At 37.1% G+C, this 23,183-nt stretch overlaps 5 protein-coding genes across 6 annotated transcripts; 3 read left to right on the plus strand and 2 right to left on the minus strand.

Annotated features, from left to right (window-relative positions):
• Positions 1 to 771: 771 nt before the first annotated feature.
• On the plus strand, positions 772 to 3,563 carry LOC105838856 (pheromone-binding protein-related protein 6). The gene is made up of 6 exons (XM_012684740.3): positions 772 to 1,053; positions 1,810 to 1,900; positions 2,496 to 2,548; positions 2,694 to 2,850; positions 3,246 to 3,310; positions 3,370 to 3,563. Exons 1-6 carry the CDS (start codon positions 994 to 996, stop codon positions 3,385 to 3,387), a joined length of 444 nt encoding a protein of 147 aa, XP_012540194.1. The 5' UTR covers positions 772 to 993; the 3' UTR covers positions 3,388 to 3,563.
• Positions 3,564 to 6,800: 3,237 nt separating this feature from the next.
• LOC105831488 (general odorant-binding protein 72) lies at positions 6,801 to 8,141 on the plus strand. Its single transcript, XM_012671642.3, has 6 exons — positions 6,801 to 6,995; positions 7,057 to 7,147; positions 7,358 to 7,446; positions 7,547 to 7,649; positions 7,850 to 7,914; positions 7,999 to 8,141. The coding sequence occupies exons 1-6, from the start codon at positions 6,906 to 6,908 to the stop codon at positions 8,014 to 8,016; spliced, it is 456 nt and encodes a 151-aa protein (XP_012527096.2). The 5' UTR covers positions 6,801 to 6,905; the 3' UTR covers positions 8,017 to 8,141.
• Positions 8,142 to 8,182: 41 nt separating this feature from the next.
• On the minus strand, positions 8,183 to 14,004 carry LOC105831484 (nodal modulator 3). The gene is made up of 14 exons (XM_036288002.1): positions 13,764 to 14,004; positions 13,584 to 13,683; positions 13,066 to 13,194; positions 12,731 to 12,897; positions 12,503 to 12,656; positions 11,995 to 12,403; positions 11,635 to 11,911; positions 11,350 to 11,531; positions 10,667 to 11,114; positions 10,354 to 10,546; positions 10,149 to 10,294; positions 9,959 to 10,082; positions 9,534 to 9,896; positions 8,183 to 9,413 (listed from the first exon to the last, which is right to left on the minus strand). The coding sequence occupies exons 1-14, from the start codon at positions 13,910 to 13,912 to the stop codon at positions 8,703 to 8,705; spliced, it is 3,552 nt and encodes a 1,183-aa protein (XP_036143895.1). The 5' UTR covers positions 13,913 to 14,004; the 3' UTR covers positions 8,183 to 8,702.
• A 432-nt stretch (positions 14,005 to 14,436) lies between these two features.
• On the plus strand, positions 14,437 to 16,060 carry LOC105833658 (CXXC motif containing zinc binding protein). 2 transcript variants are annotated; one of them, XM_028189050.2, is made up of 2 exons: positions 14,437 to 14,631; positions 14,701 to 16,060. In XM_028189050.2, exon 2 carries the CDS (start codon positions 14,750 to 14,752, stop codon positions 15,233 to 15,235), a length of 486 nt encoding a protein of 161 aa, XP_028044851.1. In that variant the 5' UTR covers positions 14,437 to 14,631; positions 14,701 to 14,749; the 3' UTR covers positions 15,236 to 16,060. The 2 variants fall into 2 exon arrangements, with proteins under 2 accessions (XP_028044851.1, XP_012531001.1); XM_012675547.3 differs by having other exon boundaries at positions 14,439 to 14,631; positions 14,715 to 16,060.
• Positions 16,061 to 16,329: 269 nt separating this feature from the next.
• Positions 16,330 to 22,373, minus strand: LOC105833657 (the record flags this gene model as incomplete). Its single annotated transcript, XM_036288003.1, is given in 5 exon segments — positions 16,330 to 19,661; positions 19,944 to 20,113; positions 20,421 to 21,244; positions 21,424 to 21,772; positions 21,879 to 22,373. Coding segments are annotated over 5 exon segments (2,080 nt in total), but the record flags the coding sequence as incomplete, so codon positions are not given.
• Positions 22,374 to 23,183: the final 810 nt, after the last annotated feature.

Consider the following 23,183-nt stretch of genomic DNA (forward strand, 5'->3'; position numbering starts at 1 on the left):
AGACGAGGTAATTTATCTTTTCATGCATAATAAAAAGAACGCGCTATTATGCGATGGACAGAAATTTGGATAGATTAATTAATTATTTTGAATATTAAAAATATTATTTTATCCGTAATACTTTTAATAATAAATTAGGAATTAATTACTTACTATTTTTTAATATTAAATTTTTATAATGGAATTTCTCTCTTTCTCACACACACACACACACACACACACACACACAACAATAAATAGATTGATTAAAAAAAAATTCCAATCAAACTTGAAAGAATCAAATAGTCAAAAATATTCCGCGCGCGTCCGATTAAACTGATTAACTTCTAATTTCTTATATTTTTTATTATTTTATTTCATATCAAATTTGATATTTTCAAAGATGCGATATGATTTAGGAGACTCATCACAGGTATGATTTAGGCGACTGCTTTGCTGTATGTTATTAAAAAATGTGATAAATATTGAGGAAAATTAATCATTGTAGTAATTTATACTTAAAATGTGAAATAATTTCCAACATTTATTTGTACAATTTAGCATCAAATGAGTAATAAAAATTAATTTGAGCAGTATGCATTCGGCAACTTCCTTATACATGTAAAAATGCGTAAAATTAATAAATGTTTGATTATATTCTGATTTATTATCGAAACACTATTTTGCAGCACAAGGCATAAGAGAATGAGAAAACAAGAGAGAGAAGGATAACAGCTCGCGACCTAATCTCGAATCAGCTTCCAGGGCGCGCGGCAGAGCTCGCAGCTTCCACCTCTGTCTCTCCCTCAGTCTCTGGACTCCGTGCCTCATCTCTCGTACCGACCCTCGTTCGGTCCACCCGCGCGCGCCGTCTCCGACGTTCAGTCGCACCCTCGCTTCGCGCACGGCGCGCACTCTGCACGCCTTTGCACCGTCTTCACACGCGCCGGAAACGGGATTGTCGCCGAGGTTTCGCGAGAGTGACAAGGGACACGAAGCTCAAGAGACACCAGGATGAGGCTCCTCGCGGTCGCTCTGGGTTTCCTCCTTCAGGCGTGGATCGTGTCCTGCGGGGTATGTGCCAAAAACGGGGTGGTGCCGAAACTGTGAGATATACCCGAAGAGAAAGAGTGGAAGTTTAAACAAGGAATTCCCTCGAAAAACAAAATCAAAAATATGAGACAGTTCGAGAGAAATTTATTTTATTTTTATAATTTTTTTACACACACACACACACACACACACACACAAAATCTCTCCGATTGTTCTTCGGAGCTTCAATGAAATTCAATAGAAGTAAACGAGGTCGGAGATGTCATTTTTTTCAATAGCTGTCAATTCTAGGCGACCGGGGATGAATGGCGCTTAGTAACACGTGCAGTGCTTTTCTTTAGGCTCGATATTTATAAAACACAATTGCAACTTATTGATTAAAAAAGTCAAGTATCTTTTAAATTAGTACAAAAGTAAAAAAAGTTTAATTCTCCGTGTAGTGTCTTAGATGATCAAAGAATGATAATATTTTTTTTACTTTTTATAGCAAACATCACGATCATCATGGAAATGAAAAATGATACTAAAAATAATTATAAGAATAATCGGAAAGAGTAACGAGAGATAAAGGAAAACAATTGCGCTATGACATTATCTCTCCGCTAAATTTCTATAGATTCCAGTGAGCCTCACCTATAAGATAAAGTTATTATTACTATTGTTATAATAAAAATATATCACAATTCTCCAATGCAGCTTTCGCAAGAGCGCTCGTCTCTCTTGCTACCTATCTCAACTACTACCTATTAGTCTCAATGACATCGATCTATTTTACAGTCGAAGAGACCCAGCTTCGTTTCCGAGCAGATGATCGCAACCGCAGCGAGTGTGGTGAACGCCTGCCAAACGCAAACGGGAGTCGCCACAGGTATTTTATTTGAAGGGAGGGTTCGTTCACCCCCGGCGTGAATAAAATTATCGATCGCAAATTTTAATTACCGCGACGGCGCATAAAGTTGTATTATACACAATGTGATCACAAGTCTTGCTTTCGAGGTAATTGTCTTGCTGTCTCAAATATGTTAAACATGTCCTGATTTCAATAAAAAACATATTTTTTAACGAGAAAGCATTTTTCAGCGAATTTTTATTTTTTAAATTTTATCAAATTTTATCAAATTTTATCAAATTATAATGATAAATATATACAGAAAAATATAAGAAAAACGATTTTGCATGTAGTCTATTTAAATGCTGACAAAATTATCCCGATTAGAATAAAATTATCCCGATTAGAATAAAAAAATATCTAGTCACATTAAGTATACAAGATGATCGTAAAATCGAGCACTTACTTGTAATTAAATAATTTGCTAATCCAAATATCAAAAAGATTAATGGTGAACTTATGAATTCTTAAAGTATACTCAAATTCGAATTTCAAGAATGGAAATTATTTGTAAAAATATTGTATTAATATCTTATATATTGAATATATATAGAATATGTTTTTTGTTTTTTAGCTGACATAGAAGCGGTGAGAAACGGTCAGTGGCCGGAAACACGTCAATTGAAGGTGAGTATTATACCTATACGCAAGAATTGCCAATTACGTCCGGCGAAAAAGGATCTCGTTATGTCACGCGCGGTCGACGAAACGTAAAGATGAGTAAGATTTTCGGTGCATCAAAGGCTGATCCAATCAATCTGATTTCTTGCAGTGCTATATGTATTGCCTCTGGGAACAATTCGGTCTGGTCGATGACAAGAGAGAGCTAAGTCTGAATGGAATGCTGACGTTCTTCCAAAGAATACCTGCCTATAGAGCCGAGGTCGAGAAAGCGATTAGCGAGTGCAAGGGGATCGGTAACTATTTGGGTATCTACTGTCCTTTTCTTTTTCGTTCCATTTGCCGTCGATCGATTGCGTGTGTTCGAAACTTACAAAGTGGAAGTATTGCTTTTAAAAATATATTAGATTTTAATATTTAAAATTAGGAGGCTTTAAAACAAAATTTTTGGACGATTCACCTGAACGACGTCTTGAATGAAAGATATTTGTAAAAATATCTTTCTGTCTTTTGATTATTATATTCATACGAATTAATATAACAAGCCTCTTCATTATCGAAAGCTTTGAAATTATAATTGATTATGTTTACTTTTTCATTTCTGTGATATTTTATATTGTTGTTTTATTTTATTTTCGATTACACACGATCCTTCGTGTCACATTACGTGAAGCAAATGGATCAAATGCCTCTTTGTTTGCAGCAAAGGGTGATAACTGCGAGTACGCGTATACGTTCAACAAGTGTTACGCGGAGCTATCTCCGAGGGTAAGTGATTCCAAAATCGCAATTCTCATCTTGTATTACGACCGCAATATTTATTTCAGACTTACTATCTATTCTAATGAGCTGCGAAAGGATAATAGTAAAAAGAGACCAGGACAAAATGCTCAAGATACAATTTCGCCGAATGCGTTAATGTTTCTTTTACGTTTAAACCACTTTCCACTTTATCATGTATGCCGTATTGCCATAAACCGTATACGAATTTGGCGATGAAATAAAGGATTCAGTGATCTAATTGATCGTATCTTTAATTGTCCTGTTTCCTGTACCTTTACTGCAAGACGTTACAAATTAAACGTAGCCGCAAAAATGGCGCAATTACTAACAATGTTTTGAATATAAAATCTTAATTTTTTTAAAATAAGAAGATTTAATTTTACTCTTAATGCAATATTGTAACAATAGTAGACTCCTTAAGAATTCAAGTAATTTATATATTCATGAAAGCATATTTAAAATTAAATTTGAAATCCAGTATTTGAAACAACGTCAGTAATTGAGCCATTTATTCCATTTTACTTTTCGAGAGAACCGCAACTAGTTCAAGGCTCTTTTGCGCGAATTATGACGCCGGAACTTTTTTTTCTAAGTATCTATTATTGTATAAATCGTCTCTATATATATCGAATTGATTGTCAGACTTGATAAATTGATGGCGCTCTCGTTTGATAGGATTGAGTTTGATACCGTAGATTGCGGCAGTAGAACGTTCCAATTGCCAGTTGAGGTCACGCTTGATGATCGAACGCGACGAAAGGAGAGATCTGTATTAACACACTTGAAATGTTCATTCACGAGTACTTTGCGACGATCACTTAAAAAATAGTGCTTGTACGCGTGTAGCAAGTGGAAAAGCATTACGATATGACGCAACACGAGCTTTCTGATAAATATTAAAAAATAAAAGAAATTATGATAATTATAGATCTAAATTAGATTTAGATTTAAAAAAAAGGAATACAAAATTTTACGAGCAATTTATGTTCCCTTCTACTAGCGTAGATTAATTTTAATCTTGATATTATTTCATTTACTTTTTACATTTTTCGCTTTTAAAACTATAAAGAAAATAAAGGGTACATTAAATCAAGATTAAAGTTAATCTACTATGGTAAATTAACAAGAAACAATGGATTACAATAACCTTTGTCCGCTATACAGCAGCAAATCTTAAAATAAAATGATTTAATCATACAAGTTGCATAATAATCTTAACAAATTACACAATCCAATTCCTGTTCGTAATTAAAAATCTAAAACGTTTAATTTGTCGCGAGATATGTAATATATTGCTTGATCTAGACATGGCATAATTTTCAAAATACTAAAATTGCAGGAAGAGATGATTCTTAATTATCTAGGAAGCAAAGTAGATATATGATTTCTAAGTTACTATTAAATTTTTGTTTACCGTCATACTCCTCACTCACAACCGCATGTAGTTGCAAAAAGTTACACATTGCAGTTTTTCTCGGCATCGACATTTTGGCTGTTTCAAAATTGCTGTCAGTACTGAAAATCTGTAGTGTACATAACGGAAACTGTCGATCTTCAGTAATGACAGCAATTTTGAAACACAGCCTTTACACAGTTTTCATCTTTTTAAAGTTGTTTTTTTTTCATTTACTTTGCCGAGAACCTACGAGAAATTTTATGTAGATATTAATTATTTTACATATTATACAATATAAAAAGTTCAGATCAATAGGTAAAGATTATTTTAAAATACTTTTGAGAAATATTTTCAAAAACATGCGCAATTATAATTCATGAAATTCGTGTTTTAAATTAATTTTTTAATTATCCTGACGTATCATATCTATCTAATATATCTTTGCTTCAAAAGTAATACAAGAAAAATTAAGTTTTTCAGAAATAGTGATGGACGACAAGACAAGAATTCCAAGATCTTGTTTTGTCTTGATTTTTCAAGACAAGAACACCAATTTCTTGTACTTGATAAAATCAAGACAAAACAACATTTATTACTTCAAGATCAAGAAAAATCAATCAAGATTCTTGATTCTTGACAAGAAATTATAATTATACATTTTATGTGTGTGTATGTATGTGTGTAGTATATGTGTATAATTAAAATACATAACATTTTATAAAATTTGATTAAAATTTTCAATAACACATGAAAATTCTTTATTAAAAGATCTTATACACCTTTATGTAAATTTTAATAATTTGATTAAACAACAAAGTATTAAACAACAATTTTTTAAATTATAGTTGATAAATTATGCCAGAAAATTATCTATTTATAATAAAATTTTATCAAATTTATTGTTCACTAATTCTAAATTATAATATTTATATGTAATTTATTTAGTTAGTAAATCATTTAGGGCCAGTTTCACAATCTTCGGTTACCTTAACCGACCGATTATTTCATTGGAATTGACCAATCGTATTTGTCATTAAGCGAAATTAACAAATGCGATTGGTCAATTCCAATAGAATAACCAGCCGGTTAATTTAACCGGAGTTTGTGAAACCGGCCCTTAATCACGAAGATTCCCAATTGAAGAGTTTGATCATTTATGATATCAAATTTTTTTATTACTAAAAATAGTTTCCAACAATTTTTAACTAAATCATTGTGTGCTTTTTTATCCTATAAGAAAAATACAATGAGTATACAAAGTACAAGCGTACACAAAACGCATTGTAGAATTAAACAAATCATAGTTCTAAAATAATAGAATCAATTAAAAACAAGTAATACAAATAAAAATTTAAAAACGTTAGAGTCAATATTAATTTCTTCGACAAGTATGCAACGTATGTAGTCAAAATTTAGTTTAGTTAATATTAATTGTATTGTGATAAATAAAAATATATATTTATTTAAAAATGTGTTTTTGTTCAAATATATTTAATAATTAATACTTTATGAAATTTTTCTATGTATTTAGTTAATATTTGTCTGTCAAAAATATTTTTAATAATTTTTATAAAAATATTTCAAAAACGTTAACTAAATCAGAATGTAAATAAAATTTTTATTAAAATATATTCATACATTTATAAATTTTATAAAATTTATAATATCTATAAATATATATATAATTTATAGATATTATAAAAGTATAAAAAATCTTGCAAGAATCAAGAATCAAAACAAGAAGTTGACTGTCAAGATCAAAACATAGTGATTCTTGATAATAGGAAGTCAAGACAAAACAAGAACGTCGAATTCTTATTTTGTCTTGTCTTTAATCTATTACTATTCAGAAAAAAAGGAAAAATTTTTATTTTGTTAGAAATTCTTATCTTTTGTTGATATTATTTGATTCAATAACTTTCTGTCACGTATTAAAAAAATTTTTTCTTAAAAAAAAAATTGATTTCTTTAGTTGTGTCACTTTTGAAACAAAAGTGCAACATGTTCATGTAATTGCTAATAATTATCTTGTCTTTGCTAGTGATTATTATCTCCCACCTCGATTCCAGAACTCGGATAAATTCTGAATGATTCAGCGCGATCGCGCACTTAGTAATCCTAAGTGACCGAGTACACTTTTTTTCGGCTATATTTCGTATATTGACTACACATAAAATACGAGAAATGACAAGAGAAAGTCAAATTCTGATCTGTGTTTCTGTAGTTCTTACACAGCTCGTCGTCGTGAGTTCTGCCGACTTACCCAAAACAGAAGTGAGTACGCGAATATAAGTTTAAGTCTGCGAAATCTTTGTGATCACCAATAATTTTATAGGATATAGATTGGACTACTGTTCACGATGAGTTAAGGAAATTAGGAGCTAGTTTTCGAAAAAAATGTTTGGCAGAAACTGGTGTGCCTCTACGTACGTTCTCAAACTTATTGTATTAAATTAACAGCGAATTATTCAATTTTACTTAATCTAATCTTAGTAATAAATGAGAGAGAGAGAGAGAGAGAGAATCGAGATACATCCAATTGTTTGATATATAAATTTCCCAAAAATAATTTGCACTATTTTTTCATTTTTATTTACCATTATTAAATCATCTAATGTTGACGATTTTAATCGCAGCGATGCTAGAAGCAGCAGAACTTGGCGAATTTGCGGATGATACAAAATTAGCGTGTTATTTCAAATGTGTGATGGAATCAGGGGGTGTGGTAAAATCACCTAAAAGATATTTTTTTTACATATAAACAAACTTTTACATAATAATGATTATAAAATCGAATCGCTGAAACTTTAATCTTTTTTGATTAGATGAAGAAAGATGGCAAAATAAACTATAAGATTTTGGCCAAACTAATGCCAGCATCATACAGGCACATTGGAGTACAAATGATCGATGAATGTAAAGAAGTAGGCAAGTATTCGTTTGTTGAGTTAAATTACATTGCATTATCTAATTACAAAAATATTAAAAAAATAAAATAATAAAAATGCTATTATCATTTGAAAATGACTTATTCCATCCATTAATAAAGTTGCATTATAAATAATAATCTTCATTACATTGATTAAAATTAATTTTTCATGTCGTATGATTATTTGTGATTTCTTCAGGGGGTAGCGACAAGTGTAACAAAGCTTTCAACTTCAACAAATGCATGTACCTCGCAAATCCTGTGGTGAGTAATGATTAAAAAATGTACTCGATCTTAAAATTATGTTTTATTATGCGGCAAATTATGTCTTACTGCATTTCTTTTTAGGCGTACTTCGTTATCTAAATATAAAGTATTATATGCATGAGTAAGATCCTAAAATATTAATTGTAAATTTGACAAAATAAAAATCCTCCTCAATTCATCCTGTTTCTTACACATACATATATATTCCAACGCTATAATTTATATTAAATAAAATAAAATACATCTAAAAAATAAAAATTGGATGTATTATTTGCAAGTAAAAACATTTATTGTAACAATTCCATGAATACAACAATTTTTGTATATACATCTTACTTTACATAACTTAACGTTTTATGATTTAGCGAATGCAGTCGGTGCACTGTACATGTTACAAAATGCATAATGATACTTTACGTATAACTGCATCTTACGTTAAATTATTACAATGATAAAGTTTCTTGCGACATACATACAAAACGTGATCATGTACGTTATATACATCTCTAATTAAACACCCGCAATTTTCCCATTAATATTATCCGTACGTATAAATAATAATAAATCTACAAAGAATGGATACACTTGCCGTCAAGACAGTCCTTTATTTTACTTTATTTCCTTGACATACGCGACTGTCGTGACAAATATTGCGGACAAACTATAGACAATCAGACGTATAAAACAATGAATGATGTAAGATCTTTACATCCTCGATAATCTCTCGACATCATCACAAATGAGCCTCACTGTATAAATAATGATGATAATGCTAACAATGCGACCTATGCCTTTCGCGGCTTTGTCTTCCTTTTGTTAATGTTCATTATTTGCTCGACTATGATATCATCCGCTCTGGGATCGATGGGAATGGCCTGGACGGGCGCTCTGGAACTCGGCACGGGCTTAGAACGTCTTTCCAGTAGCACATTCAACCAGATCCACAGCTTCTCGCGATTGAGAAACGCCACTGCTACCAGCATGATGAACGGCAGCGCGATCACCGATGTCTGATTCATCTCGCCTTGATCGACTTTCCGTTCGGCGTTAAATGCCAGTTTGACGTATTTAAACGATGAGTTTGCCTCGAAATAAACCGGAACTGTACGGTATTTGTGCACAGCCGGCGATAATGAGGACTCCAATTGGACAAAGTACTTCCTACCATCGGCTTGTAACGGCGGAAAATGCACCAAAAAACCGGCATTGTAGTTACCGGCGTTCTTACCAGTGATTTGCTGCCCATCCAATTTAGAAACGTGCACTGGCGAGTCGGGAGAGTCCTCTCGGCACAGCTTCACCTTGATCGTGCGATAGTGTTCCGGTTGGGCGGACGTGACGTGCACCGAAACGTCTGTGCGCGAGATCGGATGGAAAGCAATTAGCCGTAGGCCGTGGATGTCCTCCACTGGCTGCACCAGCTGAGAACTGGGACTCGTGCGCTGTATGTGAGCGTTGCTCTCCACGTTCGGTTTCAGACGGAAGATGTAGGTACACTGTAAAATTAATAAATTATCATATAATGCTTGTTACCTTGAGATCATCCTGTATTTTTTTTACAAAAATTATATTATTAATATAAATAACATATTACTGAATTATTAATATAAACTTACCGTGGGCTGGAGTCCACGAATCCTGAAGTTACCGTTCTCCTCGGTAGTGGCTTCTTCTTGAAGACTGGAACAGTTTCCTTGACCCTGAACCTCGACCAACAAGCCAACTTCCGGTTCCCCGTTTAAAGACGTGACGGAACCGTAAGCACTGTAAGCAACTCTGTTACCAAACAAATTCACACTGACGGTCGCTCCTTCCATGACGTTAATCATTTTCGACGGTGGATCGAAGCGGTATTCCTTCATCATAGGTCGTAGATAATATTCGCCGGGTGATAGCGAATTAAATATGAATTTTCCGTCTTCGCCAGTTATGCTGTTCTTGCGATAACTTTGACCGCCAGACAAAGAAAGGAGCACACCCTGCAAAATAATATAACGTTAGAGTTCCTTCTTTTCTGTTACACTTTTAATTTTCAAGTTACCTGCAACGAAGAACCGTCAGCATGATCGGAAACTTGTACGATAATTTCGGCTAATTTATGTGCCAAGAACACTCCTTTAGCATCAGGTCCACTGATTACAAAACCTTCCTTCTCAGCTATAACACTAATAATAGCAGACAATTAATGTTATGCCGATTAATTGTTATAATAAAAAACAATTATTGCTTACCTATATTCGATTTTTCCATCTAAAGGTCCAACACTGTAAGTCCCGTCTTTTTGTGTAACTAACGTGTGAATTGGAGACTCTTGATCTTTCCCAATTATCTTTACAATTACGCCTTCCAATGGCGGAGAAATCTGTCCAGCTATAATCTAAATAATAGTCTCGCTTTAGCTATGAATTCTGTATATTTAATACATTAATTATTTACCTTTCCTAAATCACCGGCAAAACTTGCGATGTCGTTATGACAATCATTTACGCCGAAGACTTTCAGAGACGGTGGATTAAAGAGCAGAATATCCGACAACGGAGTGATAGTATACATATTATCCGTTTTCGCCTTAAACTCGAACTCGTATTTGTACACGCCATCTTTTTTTACAGGTTTCAGTGGACCAATCCTATCAAAAAATATATTAATAAAGAAAGATGCATATGCGTTTTATATGTCCCAAAGAAATTAAGAAGATATTAATATTACTCATATAATATAAAAGTTTTTTTCAAGATGTACAACTTACGTGACACTGTCATTCGCATCTTCGATCTTTACTTTGAGATCATTTTGTACGGTTAAGCTTATAATACTGCCTTTGTGAGTATGTTCGGTGGAGTGCAATAAGATCGGGGAGAGATTGCTCGTGTCCCAAGTGTAAGAGGAATTTTCATATACATGGCAACCTCTCGGAATAAAAGTGTACACTCCAGCTTTAGGCACACAGTGCCTCATGCTGCCTTTGTTTAAAGGTAGAGTTATTAATTTTGTGTTGTTAGGCTCGAAGTACTCCACGATCGCGTCGTGAGACGATATGAAGGTGATGGAGAAGCCAGTTTGCTTGAACGGTGGTACCTCGGCGCGTTCTGACGTTATGGAGATCCTGTAACTGGGATTCTCCCAGCAAAACACATCGTTGTCGATGAAGATCTCATAGTGACCGGGCAGCACGTCCGTGAACTCGTATTGTCCGTCTAAGAAATGGAAAACGACTTCACAGACAGGAACAGTAGTATCATAACAAATTAAACAGACATCACTGCAATAACAAATAGGTACAAAGCACTCATTAGCTTGAAATCAAATTGTCAAGCTTATTGAAAATTTATAAGATTATTTTTATTTCACGAAACCATATTTGTTATTGCAGTTCAAGTTACAACATTGAAAAGATTCAATTAACGTCGATCAACATTTATATCGGCACACCTTTGGCTTGTACTGTCTTTATCGTGACTCCGTCGAGTATTTTTAAAGTAACAGAGGTCTGGCTGCAATCTGTCCCAGGCAAACAATGTACCGTTCCCGTTAACGTGGCTTTTAATTGCAGAAAGTTGACATTGGTGATTGGTTGAGATGTCACGTCAATCGTTTGTTGCAATGGATAAAATCTAGAAATATAACAAAGCCTTTAACATGTAACATTTTCATACATATAATTCCATAAAAGTTTATATATATTCCAATTTATTTTTGCACTCATTATATACTTACTGTAAACCCTTAGCCTTCTCTTCGGTGCTCACAATTACACTCAATTGATATTTATCTGGCGCAAGATATACAGAATATTCTCCCGTCTTCTCATTGATGTCAAGCTCCTTGTAGAACGTAGCGGCCGTGTTCTGAATAGATATTCGACGGAAATGGAGCGTTCCCTTTGCCGACAGAGTTACCTTACCCGAAACTTTGTACGACGAAGGTATCAGTACCGGAAGTTCAGGTGATGTAGGGGATATTTTAACTGTCTTCTCAGTAAATTGCAAATTCGCTGAAACAAATAATTTTATAAATAATTCCAAAAAGATTTAATAAACAGTTTAATTTATTATAATTTTGTAAAATCTTACATACTAGATTCCACCCTGAGTGTATATTGGCCGGCTTTCATGTTCTCTAGTACGTATTTCCCGTTCTTATCCGTAACTGCAACTTGCTTCTGCGACAAGAATATCTTCGCTCCTGGCAAGGGATTTCCACTTGCAGAGCTACGTACCAAGCCACCGACCGTAAAACCAGTTACTTTAAAGTCTTGAGGAAGGATCATGCTACCATGGCTAACTTTGAAAGACAATTCCAGTGGTTGAACGTCGAACATAGTCTGGACGCCGGCATAGTGAGGTACAAGCTTATAATCGCCAGGTGACAGACTGGGGAATGTAAATTTACCAGCGTTGTCCGAGATTACGTGACAAAGATATGGTTCCTTGGATTCAAATTTCTTATTCACAGGGGTAGTTTCACATTTCTCCACAATACCATTCTGAAAGATATACGAAATCATTTATTCTAAATATAATTTTAATAAATAATACTCTAAAATTTAGATATCAAACTAATTTTAAAATAAAATAAAACTTACGCCGAAAAGGATGAACGACACGCCAGCCACTGGTTCATTCTCGCTGGTGACTTTGCCGCTAACATCATATCCTGATACTACCAAACTGCCATCTGCTAATTCCGTATTTCCTTCTTGTACAGTTACCTCAATTTTATTTTCTCTTATTATCCACCTAAAAAAATAATTAATCATCGTCTTTTTTCTATCTTACAATAAATTTCTCAATAATCAGACTATCACACTTACTTAGAGTGCTGCGCAACAAGGATGTACTTTCCAGGCTGAATGGGAGTAAAGTAAAATATCCCATTTTCCGTGGTTAATGTCGATTTAATGGGAATTTGTTTATTGCTGTCCATGTATAAAGAGATAGTAACTCCTTTAGGACCAGAATTGGTACCTAAACTAATCACCTAAAAATAATAATGTACGTAATTAAATAATTTTTGCATTAAAGTTATACAGGTTAACTATAAAATTAAATTTATAAAACTACTATTAAATTGATATTAAAATGTAATATTCTTTAGTATATTTTTGGAATTTTTATGTACTTGTCACCAAAAAAATTTAATACTCACACGTCCTGTAATACCAAATCCTTTGAATATAAAGTTAATATCTTTTCCCTGACTGCAGTCATCCGTAACACCATCTACGTTCAATATTACTTCTGTGGGTTCAATGCTCCAGCCTCTGGGAGGATCCACCTGATTAAAAATTTTTATCAAATCTTTTATAGTGTTTTCTAAATGCTAATTAGCAGAACCTAATAATTTTACAAATTTTGTACATCAATAAAAGATAACATATATTATCGAGTATTTAGTTATTAAAATTTTACTTGAATAATGAAGACTTGAAGAACAAATGTTTATTATATATTTAATAAAATATAAAATAAGCATATCAATATGTACTAAATGAGACCTAGAGTGCGTTCCATTTCACGCATGATACACATGATGCATCATTCATCCTTGTTGTTTGTCAAACATTAAACGAGGATAAACAATGCGTTATCGCATCATGCATGAAACGGAACGCAGCCCTACGATTATTTAATTAATGACAATGATAATGCATCTTTTTAATTTACCTTCAACATATATTCGCCTTTGTCGTATAGGGGCAGGAAGTAGTAGCCGGTGTTGGGCGCGCACTCGGTCTGATCTTTCAGACTGCCGGTTTTCGTGTACCTGACAAGTTTATTTCATAAAATCCGAATGTTCGGCTATTTACAGCTGGCCACGTAACCTCACAACTCTAGAATACTCACAGCCTCACGTGCACCTTGGTGAAGTCGATGTCGGCGTGACTCTTCACGAAGCCGCCGCAACCCAGGATGTCCTGGGCGACGGTGCCCGCGACGAGGGTCGCCAGGCAGGCGGCGAGGAGAGACGCCGGACGTCGTCGAGTCAAGTCCATGCCACTTCAATCAGCACCATCAGCACTGTGCAGCACTGGTCAACGTCAACCAACGTCAACGCAGTTGAACACAGTCAGCAGAGTGAGCAGAGTTCGACGCGGAAAGACACCGAGAGCGCGCCCTGTACGCTCTCGCTGGCTTCGCCGGGATACAATGGTGCCAATTGAGGAAAAAATAAGTTCCGCCGCTAGCCTGACTAGTGCTTTTCTCCTTTCTCCCTAGATTTCTTACAGTGTGTGCATGCTTCGCGGTCATATACGCATGCTCGATGGTCATTCTAGGTGCGCGAATTTCAAATGTCTACGTATTTTTACGAGCATCTCGTTTTGCGTGGAAAGTCGCAAACCCACGTTGTGCAGAGAATGCTTTGCCCTATGCTACCCCACGTTCGTGTGGACGTAATGTTCAGTTTCCCTACAATTATCGGCTCGATGCACGTTCAGTGTATTCCAGAGTAATTGCAATATGCACCTCGGGGAGGAGGAGACGGCGGCGCGCGCCGAAAGCCGCTGGTGCTGAGTCGCTCGTTGCGAACTGGTCGATTTGTTTACTTGCGGACCCGCTAAGGCCGCTAATCGAATGATCGTCGAGGCGCGACCGCGCGATCAGCTGCTACTGATACCGCTTGCGATTCCGATAACGTCGTCCGCATGAGGATTCATCTGTGAATCTCGCACGAACCAGTCTAATCTCGCACAGGAGGAGGCATCTCGTATAGGTAAACGGATCATCCGAAACGTAAACATTCATCTACGCGAATATACGCGCCATCAATTGATCTCGGAAGTTATTTCTCCACAGGTGGGAGATTGTCGCGTTCGTCGCGGTCCTCGAAGATGGTGAAAATAGCTCTGCGGATTACGTGCCGGCTCGACAACGTCGAGGAGCTACGGCCGTCCGGGCCCGAGTTCAGGTGGTGCCTCAAGTTTACCTGCTGCAACTGCGGCGAGACGTCGGACAAGTGGAACTACGTCTCCCTGGACGAGTCGACGCCGGTGCAGCGAGGCAGCGGGGTCAATCACTTCGTGAGTAAATGCAAGCTCTGCTCACGCGAGAACTCCATGTCGATAATCGAGGATTCGATCGGCGCCTTCACCGCGGACGACCAGGGCCAGTTCAAGACGGTCGTGGTGTTCGACTGCCGGGGTATCGAACCCTCCGACTTCTCTGCGAGGGAGGGCTGGGTGGCCAAGGCCGTGGACGGCGGCAAGGAGTTTGCCGATGTCGATCTGACCGAGGGCGAGTGGGAGGACTACTGCGACAAGATCATGGAGCCAGTGGGAATATATGAGATCCAGCACAGGTTCGAGAGAATCAAGTGAGAAGATTTACCATCCACCGGCCGCGCCGTTTTTCATCGTCAGAATTTCACAACGGATCAGATTTCCCTGCTGCCAGCCGCTAAGCAAAGCGAAGCAACACACACACACACACACACACAGTCTGTTTTGTGTAAATATGTAAAGATATGCATTTACAGTCCTCAATGCCTCTTTCACACCCTCACGCGCACACAGATTGTTAATAGACAGAATACAAAGTTATAAGATCGTTAGATTCTAACTAATAGAGACCTCTCGTCAAGAGGATTGATATCGTTCGTTTTCTGGCTATGTAGAATTCGCGTGTCTGTGACTTCTTATTATACGGCCTCTTTCTGCGTCTGTAATCAACGAATAATGAATGTATCAGAAAGATGTGATTTAACTGATTAATTCCATCAATCATATAATAGATAACAATAATTTTGTTGTACTGGGCTCGTTAAACATTATCTTGCCAGTGTTTGAAGTTCAAGAGAATAGTTGAAGTAAATTTTTATTCCTGCCTTCGAAAATAATGCTGATAAAAAAAGAGTAAATTGAAATTTGTACTTGGACATTTCACTGCCTGATTTTAAATCTGTTTCTACCATTCAAAATATTGTACATTTGTTTGAGTTACTCAACATGTTAACAGCAAAAAAAAAACAGCTTACAATATTAAGGTGGAAATTGACTGAGAATTCGCTCACTCTTAGACTGCTTCATTGTTCTCACAATTAATCGGTTATTTATGAATTTTAATTGGGACTATGGTTTTTTTGTTTTCCTATAAAACATGATAGGAATCATTGCTTTGTAATAAACGTACAGTCTTTTCATAAACTTGAAATATCTTTTCTTTGTATAAAAGTACACCTCCTAATGATGAAATAATCTTTCTGAAATCCCCGATCTTCTCCCGTCAAGGCAAAAAATAAAACAGCACCAATGTCCAACGACATAATATAATTTATTCATAATCATATAAAAAAACCATTTTATTTTATAAATGGCTTGGTACACAAGAGATGTCGTTTGCAACAATAATTCCACTTTGCCCTCCAAACGTTTTGGATTTACCGATCCATACCCTGCATAATCAAGTGACTAGGTTTTTTTTTTTCGGCAAGGGTGATGCTCGAAATGCCATGAGGCGTACCGATTCACGTGGATCGATCCGAACGCAACTTTTCTCTATCTTTTCCGTTCACCAGACGCAAACTGCACTTCTTGGAATGTCGATGCGGTCGCATAAAAATCATCGAACTTATGACAACGACGCACTGATCAGTGTCTTACGATTATAAAAAATTAAAATATTCCTCGGTTAAAAAATTATGTTATATACAGTGTCTTTTTTTTTCACGTATAAAACTCTCGAACAACATCCCACTTAACGATACTCGAGCGTATCGCGCAAAGATTACGATTGAGGTAACTCTCTCGCAGTCTGTCTCCACAATAAGCTACAAACGGAAGAATCACCATGTTCGAAAGGAAGTTGTATAAAGACGATATTTATGATAATATAAATCACAAACGCGATTCGAAAGAAACGAAGAGAGGAAGAAATAACGTGTGACTTCGTTTACTTGACGATTGCCTAATGCACTAACGCTACGCTATATTTGTCTAATGCTTTCGTTTACTATGCTTCCTAATATCTAACACAAATAAATATATCGCGTGCGTATTACAATCCGCCGTTTCTCGGACAATCTTTAACGTATTTTGAATCACATGTAAATAACCGCTAAAAACTTTTAATCTAACAATCGATAACGCTATCAGTCTATTCTCACAAAAATATCACTATGACCGAACATACCGTGTCGACGACACAACCAGAGTCCAAAATTATCAAAATCTATCAAAATTCAATAAATAAATAAATAACGTAAACTCTCCCAAAAGAATGTTTTTTAAAACAAATATACTCCTTTTAATATAGATATAAAATCAACTCTAACTTGTCTTTATGAATCGCTTAAAAATGTAACTTAGAAAAGTACAAAAACTACGTAAATTTGTTGCGAATATGTTGGAATAAAGTATTCGACTCTGGCTCACATGGAAGATTTGTAATCCGCTTGACGTAACTCGAACAATTATTCTACTAGCAAATTGAGGATTTCTAAAAACGTCTTGACCATGATCCTCTAATATTATGAATATGCATCGCTGTGCGTTTTTTTTTTTTTTGATCGGTTAAACGGCTCTAGTCTACTATCTAGCTAAGCTATCGTCTTTGGTGTACTAATCTGGGGGATGCTTACTTTATTCAGAAATAGAGGTGATTGTTCGCGGGAAAGATAGATCTCGCTTCTGGAGATACGAATATCGCATGTGGCAATAGGAACATTACAAGTAGTATGTGCAAGCTAGCTGGTTATGGCGTCCCCATTATGTTTCACGTTGAGAAACGAGATCATCAGTAGTTCTCGTTCTCCGTGTGAAAAATAAGTGGCGTTTGCAGATGAGGAATTGAACACGAGCGAGAAATAAAGTATATAGTTTCCTCCACTGGACGTGGAAAGTTCTGTTTTACAATTCTCGCATCGCGTTCAATTTACTTCATAGCGGGAAAAGGTACACATGCTGTAAGTATCAATATTCTGCAACAGATCAAGTTGGAAGGATCGAGAGCACTGGGGAAGGAAAGCCTTTGCCTCGCATCTACATTATTTGTGATACACTTTTTCATCTCTATTATTATCTGCATTATTAATACGCATTCCTGTGTACGACTTGTACGTATCCGCTTGTACGTATCTATTTAACCCTTTCGGCCTCAGTTTTTATTCTTTACGAAGTACTTATAAAAATTATAGTTATATCCATAGAGGCGATTAAGCATACATCTTGTTTACATATGTAGGTTTTATTTATCTTGATGAGGCTCAAACGGTCAACACATCTCAGCGTCACCGTGTCAATTGGCGTTATCCTTCCCCAACCATCTCTTGATCAAGAGCTGGGCCGTATTCCTTGGGCACGTTTAATGTCCTTCTAATGTCTAAATCGATTATATAAGTTTTGAATAGCCTATCTGCTAGTGTATTCGGCTAAATCCGTGATTTTCTAAAAATCCATTAGATGGGTACATGCTAAATATCTACGCCTTTTGATACTGTTGGATTACTCATTGTCATTCATCACTTTTGACAATTTCTTTCTACGATTTTTTCGCTATGTTTCCTTGTTTCTTCTAAAGCATATCAAAGACAGACACCCGTGAATAGGCCCGATAGATGTTGAGTAGTCTCAATCCTAGAACGCTAACGGGGATTCTATCAGGGCCTCGTACAATCTCAAACTAGTGCGTCTTATCATTCTCCTCGGTTCCTATTGCAAATTTCGTAATAACAATACTAATCATTAACATACTATAATGATTGATATTACTTTTTACACTATATATTTGAAAAAATGTTAAATATGGTGATATTAATATAGTGATAGTGATTAATAATATTAATTATTCTACTATGACTACTTGGTAATATATCAGTTATTAATAACTCCACATTAGCGTTTTAGGATTAATCTAACGTAATTCGACGATCTGTAAGAATTTTTTTCGTCTGCCGTCATTTCAGCAAGAAATTTCAGAGCGAGCACCGCGATGATAGATCGAATGATGAGAGTCTAACTAGTGAAAAGGCTAATCTAAAGCGACAAATAAAAGTCGGCTTACTCGCGCGAAGTCGCAAACTAAAAATAACAAAAGGAAAGTTTGTGAGAAACGTTAATTATTGCGCGAAACGAACAATAGAACGGAGCAATGCCCAGCGAGGATACGCGACACTCAAATTCGACTCTCTTTCTCTTCCTTTCTCACACATTCTCTCTCTCTCTCTCTCTTTATCTCTCTCACACACATATCACGTAGACGGACAGAAAAATAGAGATTTGATGTGCGCACTCGCACTCATCCGACCCTGGTATCGTCGAGCCCGAGGAAGATCGCGTCATCGTAATTCGGTATTCGACGCGCATCATGAAGTATAAACGTCGCGTTTAATCAATACTGTTCGCAACGCGCAGCGGCTCGACCAATCGCAGATTCGCTGAGGACAGGATTCGTTACTTCGATTCTGTCCGGCAAGACTGTTCCCCTTGTGGAGGAACATGGCGATGTCATAGACGCTTAGTTGTGATCGTGTGTGGTACAATAGACCGGAAACATCAGCCCGTCAGATTCAAGGCAGCTCGTCGGTCAACAGGCTTGACGGTTCCAAGCAAGTCTGCTTCAAGGTGGCCGACTGATCTTCGAGGCTGCGCTTTAGACCCTCGATCGTCTGCATCAGCATCTGTCGTCGTAACTGGGATAGCTGGTGCTGGAAGTACTGCGAGTCCTGAATGTTGTTCGCGTTCGCCTCGGCGGCCAGTCGTTCCTGCCGTAATTGCGCTACTTTCTCCTTCAGGGATCTTCGCGAGTCATCTGCGCGAATACAAAAAGTAATATTATAAATAAATGAACCGGTTGCGATAGGTCAATTAAACCTGTGTAATCTATTAAGATTTGAATGTGAGAGTTGACGTGGCTTTAAAACTGAATTTAAAAAATGTCACACAAAATATTAAATATTAGATATTTTATCAGAATCATAATTAATAATTACGATAAAAATTATATGTGTTATAAATAACTTAAAAAATTTTACGTGCGTTTCCTAGAAAAGACAAATATAAAAAAATAAAAATAAAAAAAGAAAAAACGCACCTGTGTCATCGGTTGCTGTATCACCGTCAGAATTTCTGAGCATAACATGTTCGCCCAATGTCTTTTGTATTCTGCCATATGTTGCGCTTCCGGCGTATACTTTTCTTTTCACCGGCTCGCTTTGCGGGCAGTAGGAAGAACCTTCCTTGATGGGGCCCATGTCGATTGATCTAAAGATAGAAGCAGATTTTCTGTTACAAAACGACTGTATTTAACGAATGTACATTCAATATTAATTAAATTAGTTTTATAATATATCAATAACTTATTGAATACAAACTTTATTGAATTGTTGTTTCTAGTAAATTAATATTATAATATAAATATTTTTTTAAATTAATGATACAATAAAAAGTAACTTTTATCAACAGATCAATTTTTTAAGAGATAACGAGAAACTTTTAATATGAAAATCCACGTATATTTTTAATTTTCCATTGAATAATATAGAAATTATTTAAAGTTTTATTAAACAACCTGAAAGTCATCAATGGAGCTCTTCGTCTCACGTCGCATTTCTCCTCGGAATCCGACGAGCTGGACGTTACGCTCTCCTCCTTTGTCAATTCTCTCGTGGCGCGAAATTCCTTTCTACCTCCGGCGAGAGAGCTTTGCGTCATCGCGTTCGCGTGTATCTTTTCCCCAAAGGAATTGTTCGCATTCACCGTTTCCGGCTTTATTCTGCCGTTACAATTCAGAGCGATTTGAGGTGATCTGTTGCCCTCCCTGGTTTCCGGTTCGCCATTACGCGTCCGATGCATCTGATGGTGCATCAAGCTTCTGGTAGGTGAACTCTGGGGCGTCGTTCTGCGCATCATCACCGGCGAGTCCGGACATTTGGAGACCTCGTGCTGTCGGAAGACAGGCGGAGGCTCCTTCGGCGTGAAATTGGCCGGCGAGTTTCTCTCCATAAATCGATGAATTGGCGAACACGGCTGAGCGAATTGCCGCTTAGGACTCGTGTGTTCTAGATCACGGATACTGCCGCTCTGCAATTCCGGCTGGGAATTGCGACTCTTCGACAGCGCCAGTTCGATGTTCAGCTCCGTGTTCTTGATAAGCTCGACGCGCTTGTTCGCCAGACCGTTATGCAGTTTACGCGACGGCGATGGCACACACGGCGAAGGATTCTGATACTTCTGCATGCTCACCAGAATGTTTTCCGCCTCTAGGATAAGCTCACGATATTTGCGATCGGCCTCCTTGTCCGCCTCGATCAGCGCGATCTCCGATGCGAACGTGGTCATGTACGTGTTACCGGCCACGTGGCGTCGTACTATGTTGCCGTTCACGTAACTCACCTTAGAAAGAAACAAAGCGATGATATAATATAATTTAAACTTACCTTTCTGCTACTAGTATCAATTACTAATGTCATCTCACTAGTTGGAGATAAAAAAAACACGAAAAATGATAATAACTAATTCTTTAGTAAAAAGATTGAAGAGTACATGTAATGTCCGTTAGATTAGGGCCTCACCGAGTTCGATCGTCTCTTCACGATCTCGTTCTCGATCGCGGCGGATCTCAGAGCCGACGTATTGCCGTTCATTCTCATCGGCGAGAGATTCTTGTTCACGTCGTGCTTCCTACGTCGTAAGCACATCGGCGTACCGCCTACGCTTCTGCTACCCTGATTGAATCCCGAATTCTTCAGCAACATCCTCTCGACGAGCACCCGGTTCAGATTCGCCGTCTCGTCGTCGCATCTGTCTAAGGTAGGTTTGCGCCGCTGCGATATCCTCTTCTTGCGCTTCTCGCTTTGCTTGTCGTCCATTTTCCTGTGCCGCGAGCTCTGTCTCTTCGCGCTGGCCCTCGCATTCACGTTTCTGGTAATGTAAAAGAGATAGATAGCAATTAAAAATTATCGCTAAAGAAACAACAACAGATGCTGAAACAAGTCCTCGGCAGCTTGAGGGGAAAAAAACTTCTCACCTCTGAGAGACGATCTCGTCCTTGTTCCTGCGTTTGAGGAAGGATTCACGGAGTCTGCTGCCGCGTCGGTTCAATTCACTGGTGAAGGTGAAGTAAGTGCAGTGACCGGTATTGGGAAAGTGGCCGGCGCCATCGCATTCGAGGCTGTCCAGGTCAAGAAACGAGCCGTTGTCAATGTAGTCGAGCTCGTCGTTCTCGAACGGATCGTTCTCGTCGCCGCCGTCCTGACCGGTGTCGATGTCCGACAGGGAGTCGATGTAGTCCTCGCAATCGGTCGGATCGCTGTCCGACAGGATGTCCGTCTCTTTCTCGTACACGTAGCTTTCGTCAAATTTGCCCATCATTTCGTTCAGCGTGATGTCGTCCTCGGACGAGCGCACGCTGCGCGTCACCGAGGATGCCGACGAGCTGCTGCTGCTGGCCCGTCGCTGCAGAGCCAAAGAGATCTTCGGTCGGAGATCCATGCTCGATGTGATTCTCCAGTTTTGATTAATCCTGTGCAATGTGCGTGATAAAAAAAATCTTGATTTGAATATTCATTGAATTAGTTTAAATGCAGAAATATTATTAATATATATTAATTGAAAACTAGTTAAAACTTCTCAAATACAAGTAAAAAATCAATGAATTAAAAAAAGATAAATAAACTACAAAAGTATGAAATAAATGATACAAAAAAGAAATTTTATTTGAACTTTTATCTTTTAATTTAGTTTAACTGAACGAGATTGTGTAAAGCTATCTACAAAAGAATGAAATTTGTGTAAGTTGTCGTCCAGTAAATTTCGTTTTAATCAAAATTTCGGTTTACGAGAACGTAATGTTACAATCAGCGTTAAGTGTACGAATAATATGCAAATCAATGCAAATTCATAAATCGACGATAACCAAAAGAAATGAGAAATTACGTCGATGTGTCGATATCACGTAATCAGCTTGTAATTGCGAGTTGAAAATTGAAATCTGACGTGAGAGGCGAACGTCCGTTTTAGTAATTGCGGGTCGGAGGGCAACAAAGCGCACAAAAGGTCGCGGATCTTTTCTGCTCCACGGAACTTTTCTAACAGTCGGCTTCTTCCTCCAAGTGTATCGCTCTCGCTTCGGTCAATTCCAGACCGAAGACTGGAAAAGCCGATGGATTTGGAGAGGAAAGAAAACTCTTCTTGAAAAAGGACACACCGTTCGCTGGCAACTTACGCAATTAGAAGTTTTTCCCATGAGAAATTGGATAAGTTTCGAAAGCAACAGCTACGGAAATATATCGGATCTTTTATCCTAGAAATTCCTCGCGCTTTGCTTCTACAT

This window comes from Monomorium pharaonis, chromosome 6, assembly GCF_013373865.1.
Source record: "Monomorium pharaonis isolate MP-MQ-018 chromosome 6, ASM1337386v2, whole genome shotgun sequence".
NCBI classification, from domain to species: Eukaryota; Metazoa; Arthropoda; class Insecta; order Hymenoptera; family Formicidae; genus Monomorium; species Monomorium pharaonis.

What these genes read in the sequence shown, in the direction of transcription:
- LOC105833658 (XM_028189050.2), top strand. Translation starts at nt 14,750, where the DNA reads ATGGTGAAAATAGCTCTGCGGATTACGTGCCGGCTCGACAACGTCGAG.
- LOC105831488 (XM_012671642.3), top strand. Translation starts at nt 6,906, where the DNA reads ATGACAAGAGAAAGTCAAATTCTGATCTGTGTTTCTGTAGTTCTTACA. An exon ending in AGAAACTGGTGTGCCTCTAC is followed by an intron (nt 7,148 to 7,357) that starts GTACGTTCTCAA and finishes TTTTAATCGCAG; the next exon opens with CGATGCTAGAAGCAGCAGAA. An exon ending in CGATGAATGTAAAGAAGTAG is followed by an intron (nt 7,650 to 7,849) that starts GCAAGTATTCGT and finishes TGATTTCTTCAG; the next exon opens with GGGGTAGCGACAAGTGTAAC.
- LOC105838856 (XM_012684740.3), top strand. Translation starts at nt 994, where the DNA reads ATGAGGCTCCTCGCGGTCGCTCTGGGTTTCCTCCTTCAGGCGTGGATC. An exon ending in GCAAACGGGAGTCGCCACAG is followed by an intron (nt 1,901 to 2,495) that starts GTATTTTATTTG and finishes TTTGTTTTTTAG; the next exon opens with CTGACATAGAAGCGGTGAGA. An exon ending in CGGAAACACGTCAATTGAAG is followed by an intron (nt 2,549 to 2,693) that starts GTGAGTATTATA and finishes GATTTCTTGCAG; the next exon opens with TGCTATATGTATTGCCTCTG.
- LOC105831484 (XM_036288002.1), bottom strand. Translation starts at nt 13,912, where the DNA reads ATGGACTTGACTCGACGACGTCCGGCGTCTCTCCTCGCCGCCTGCCTG. An exon ending in ACCAAGGTGCACGTGAGGCT is followed by an intron (nt 13,684 to 13,763) that starts GTGAGTATTCTA and finishes TAAACTTGTCAG; the next exon opens with GTACACGAAAACCGGCAGTC. An exon ending in GATTTGGTATTACAGGACGT is followed by an intron (nt 12,898 to 13,065) that starts GTGAGTATTAAA and finishes TATTATTTTTAG; the next exon opens with GTGATTAGTTTAGGTACCAA.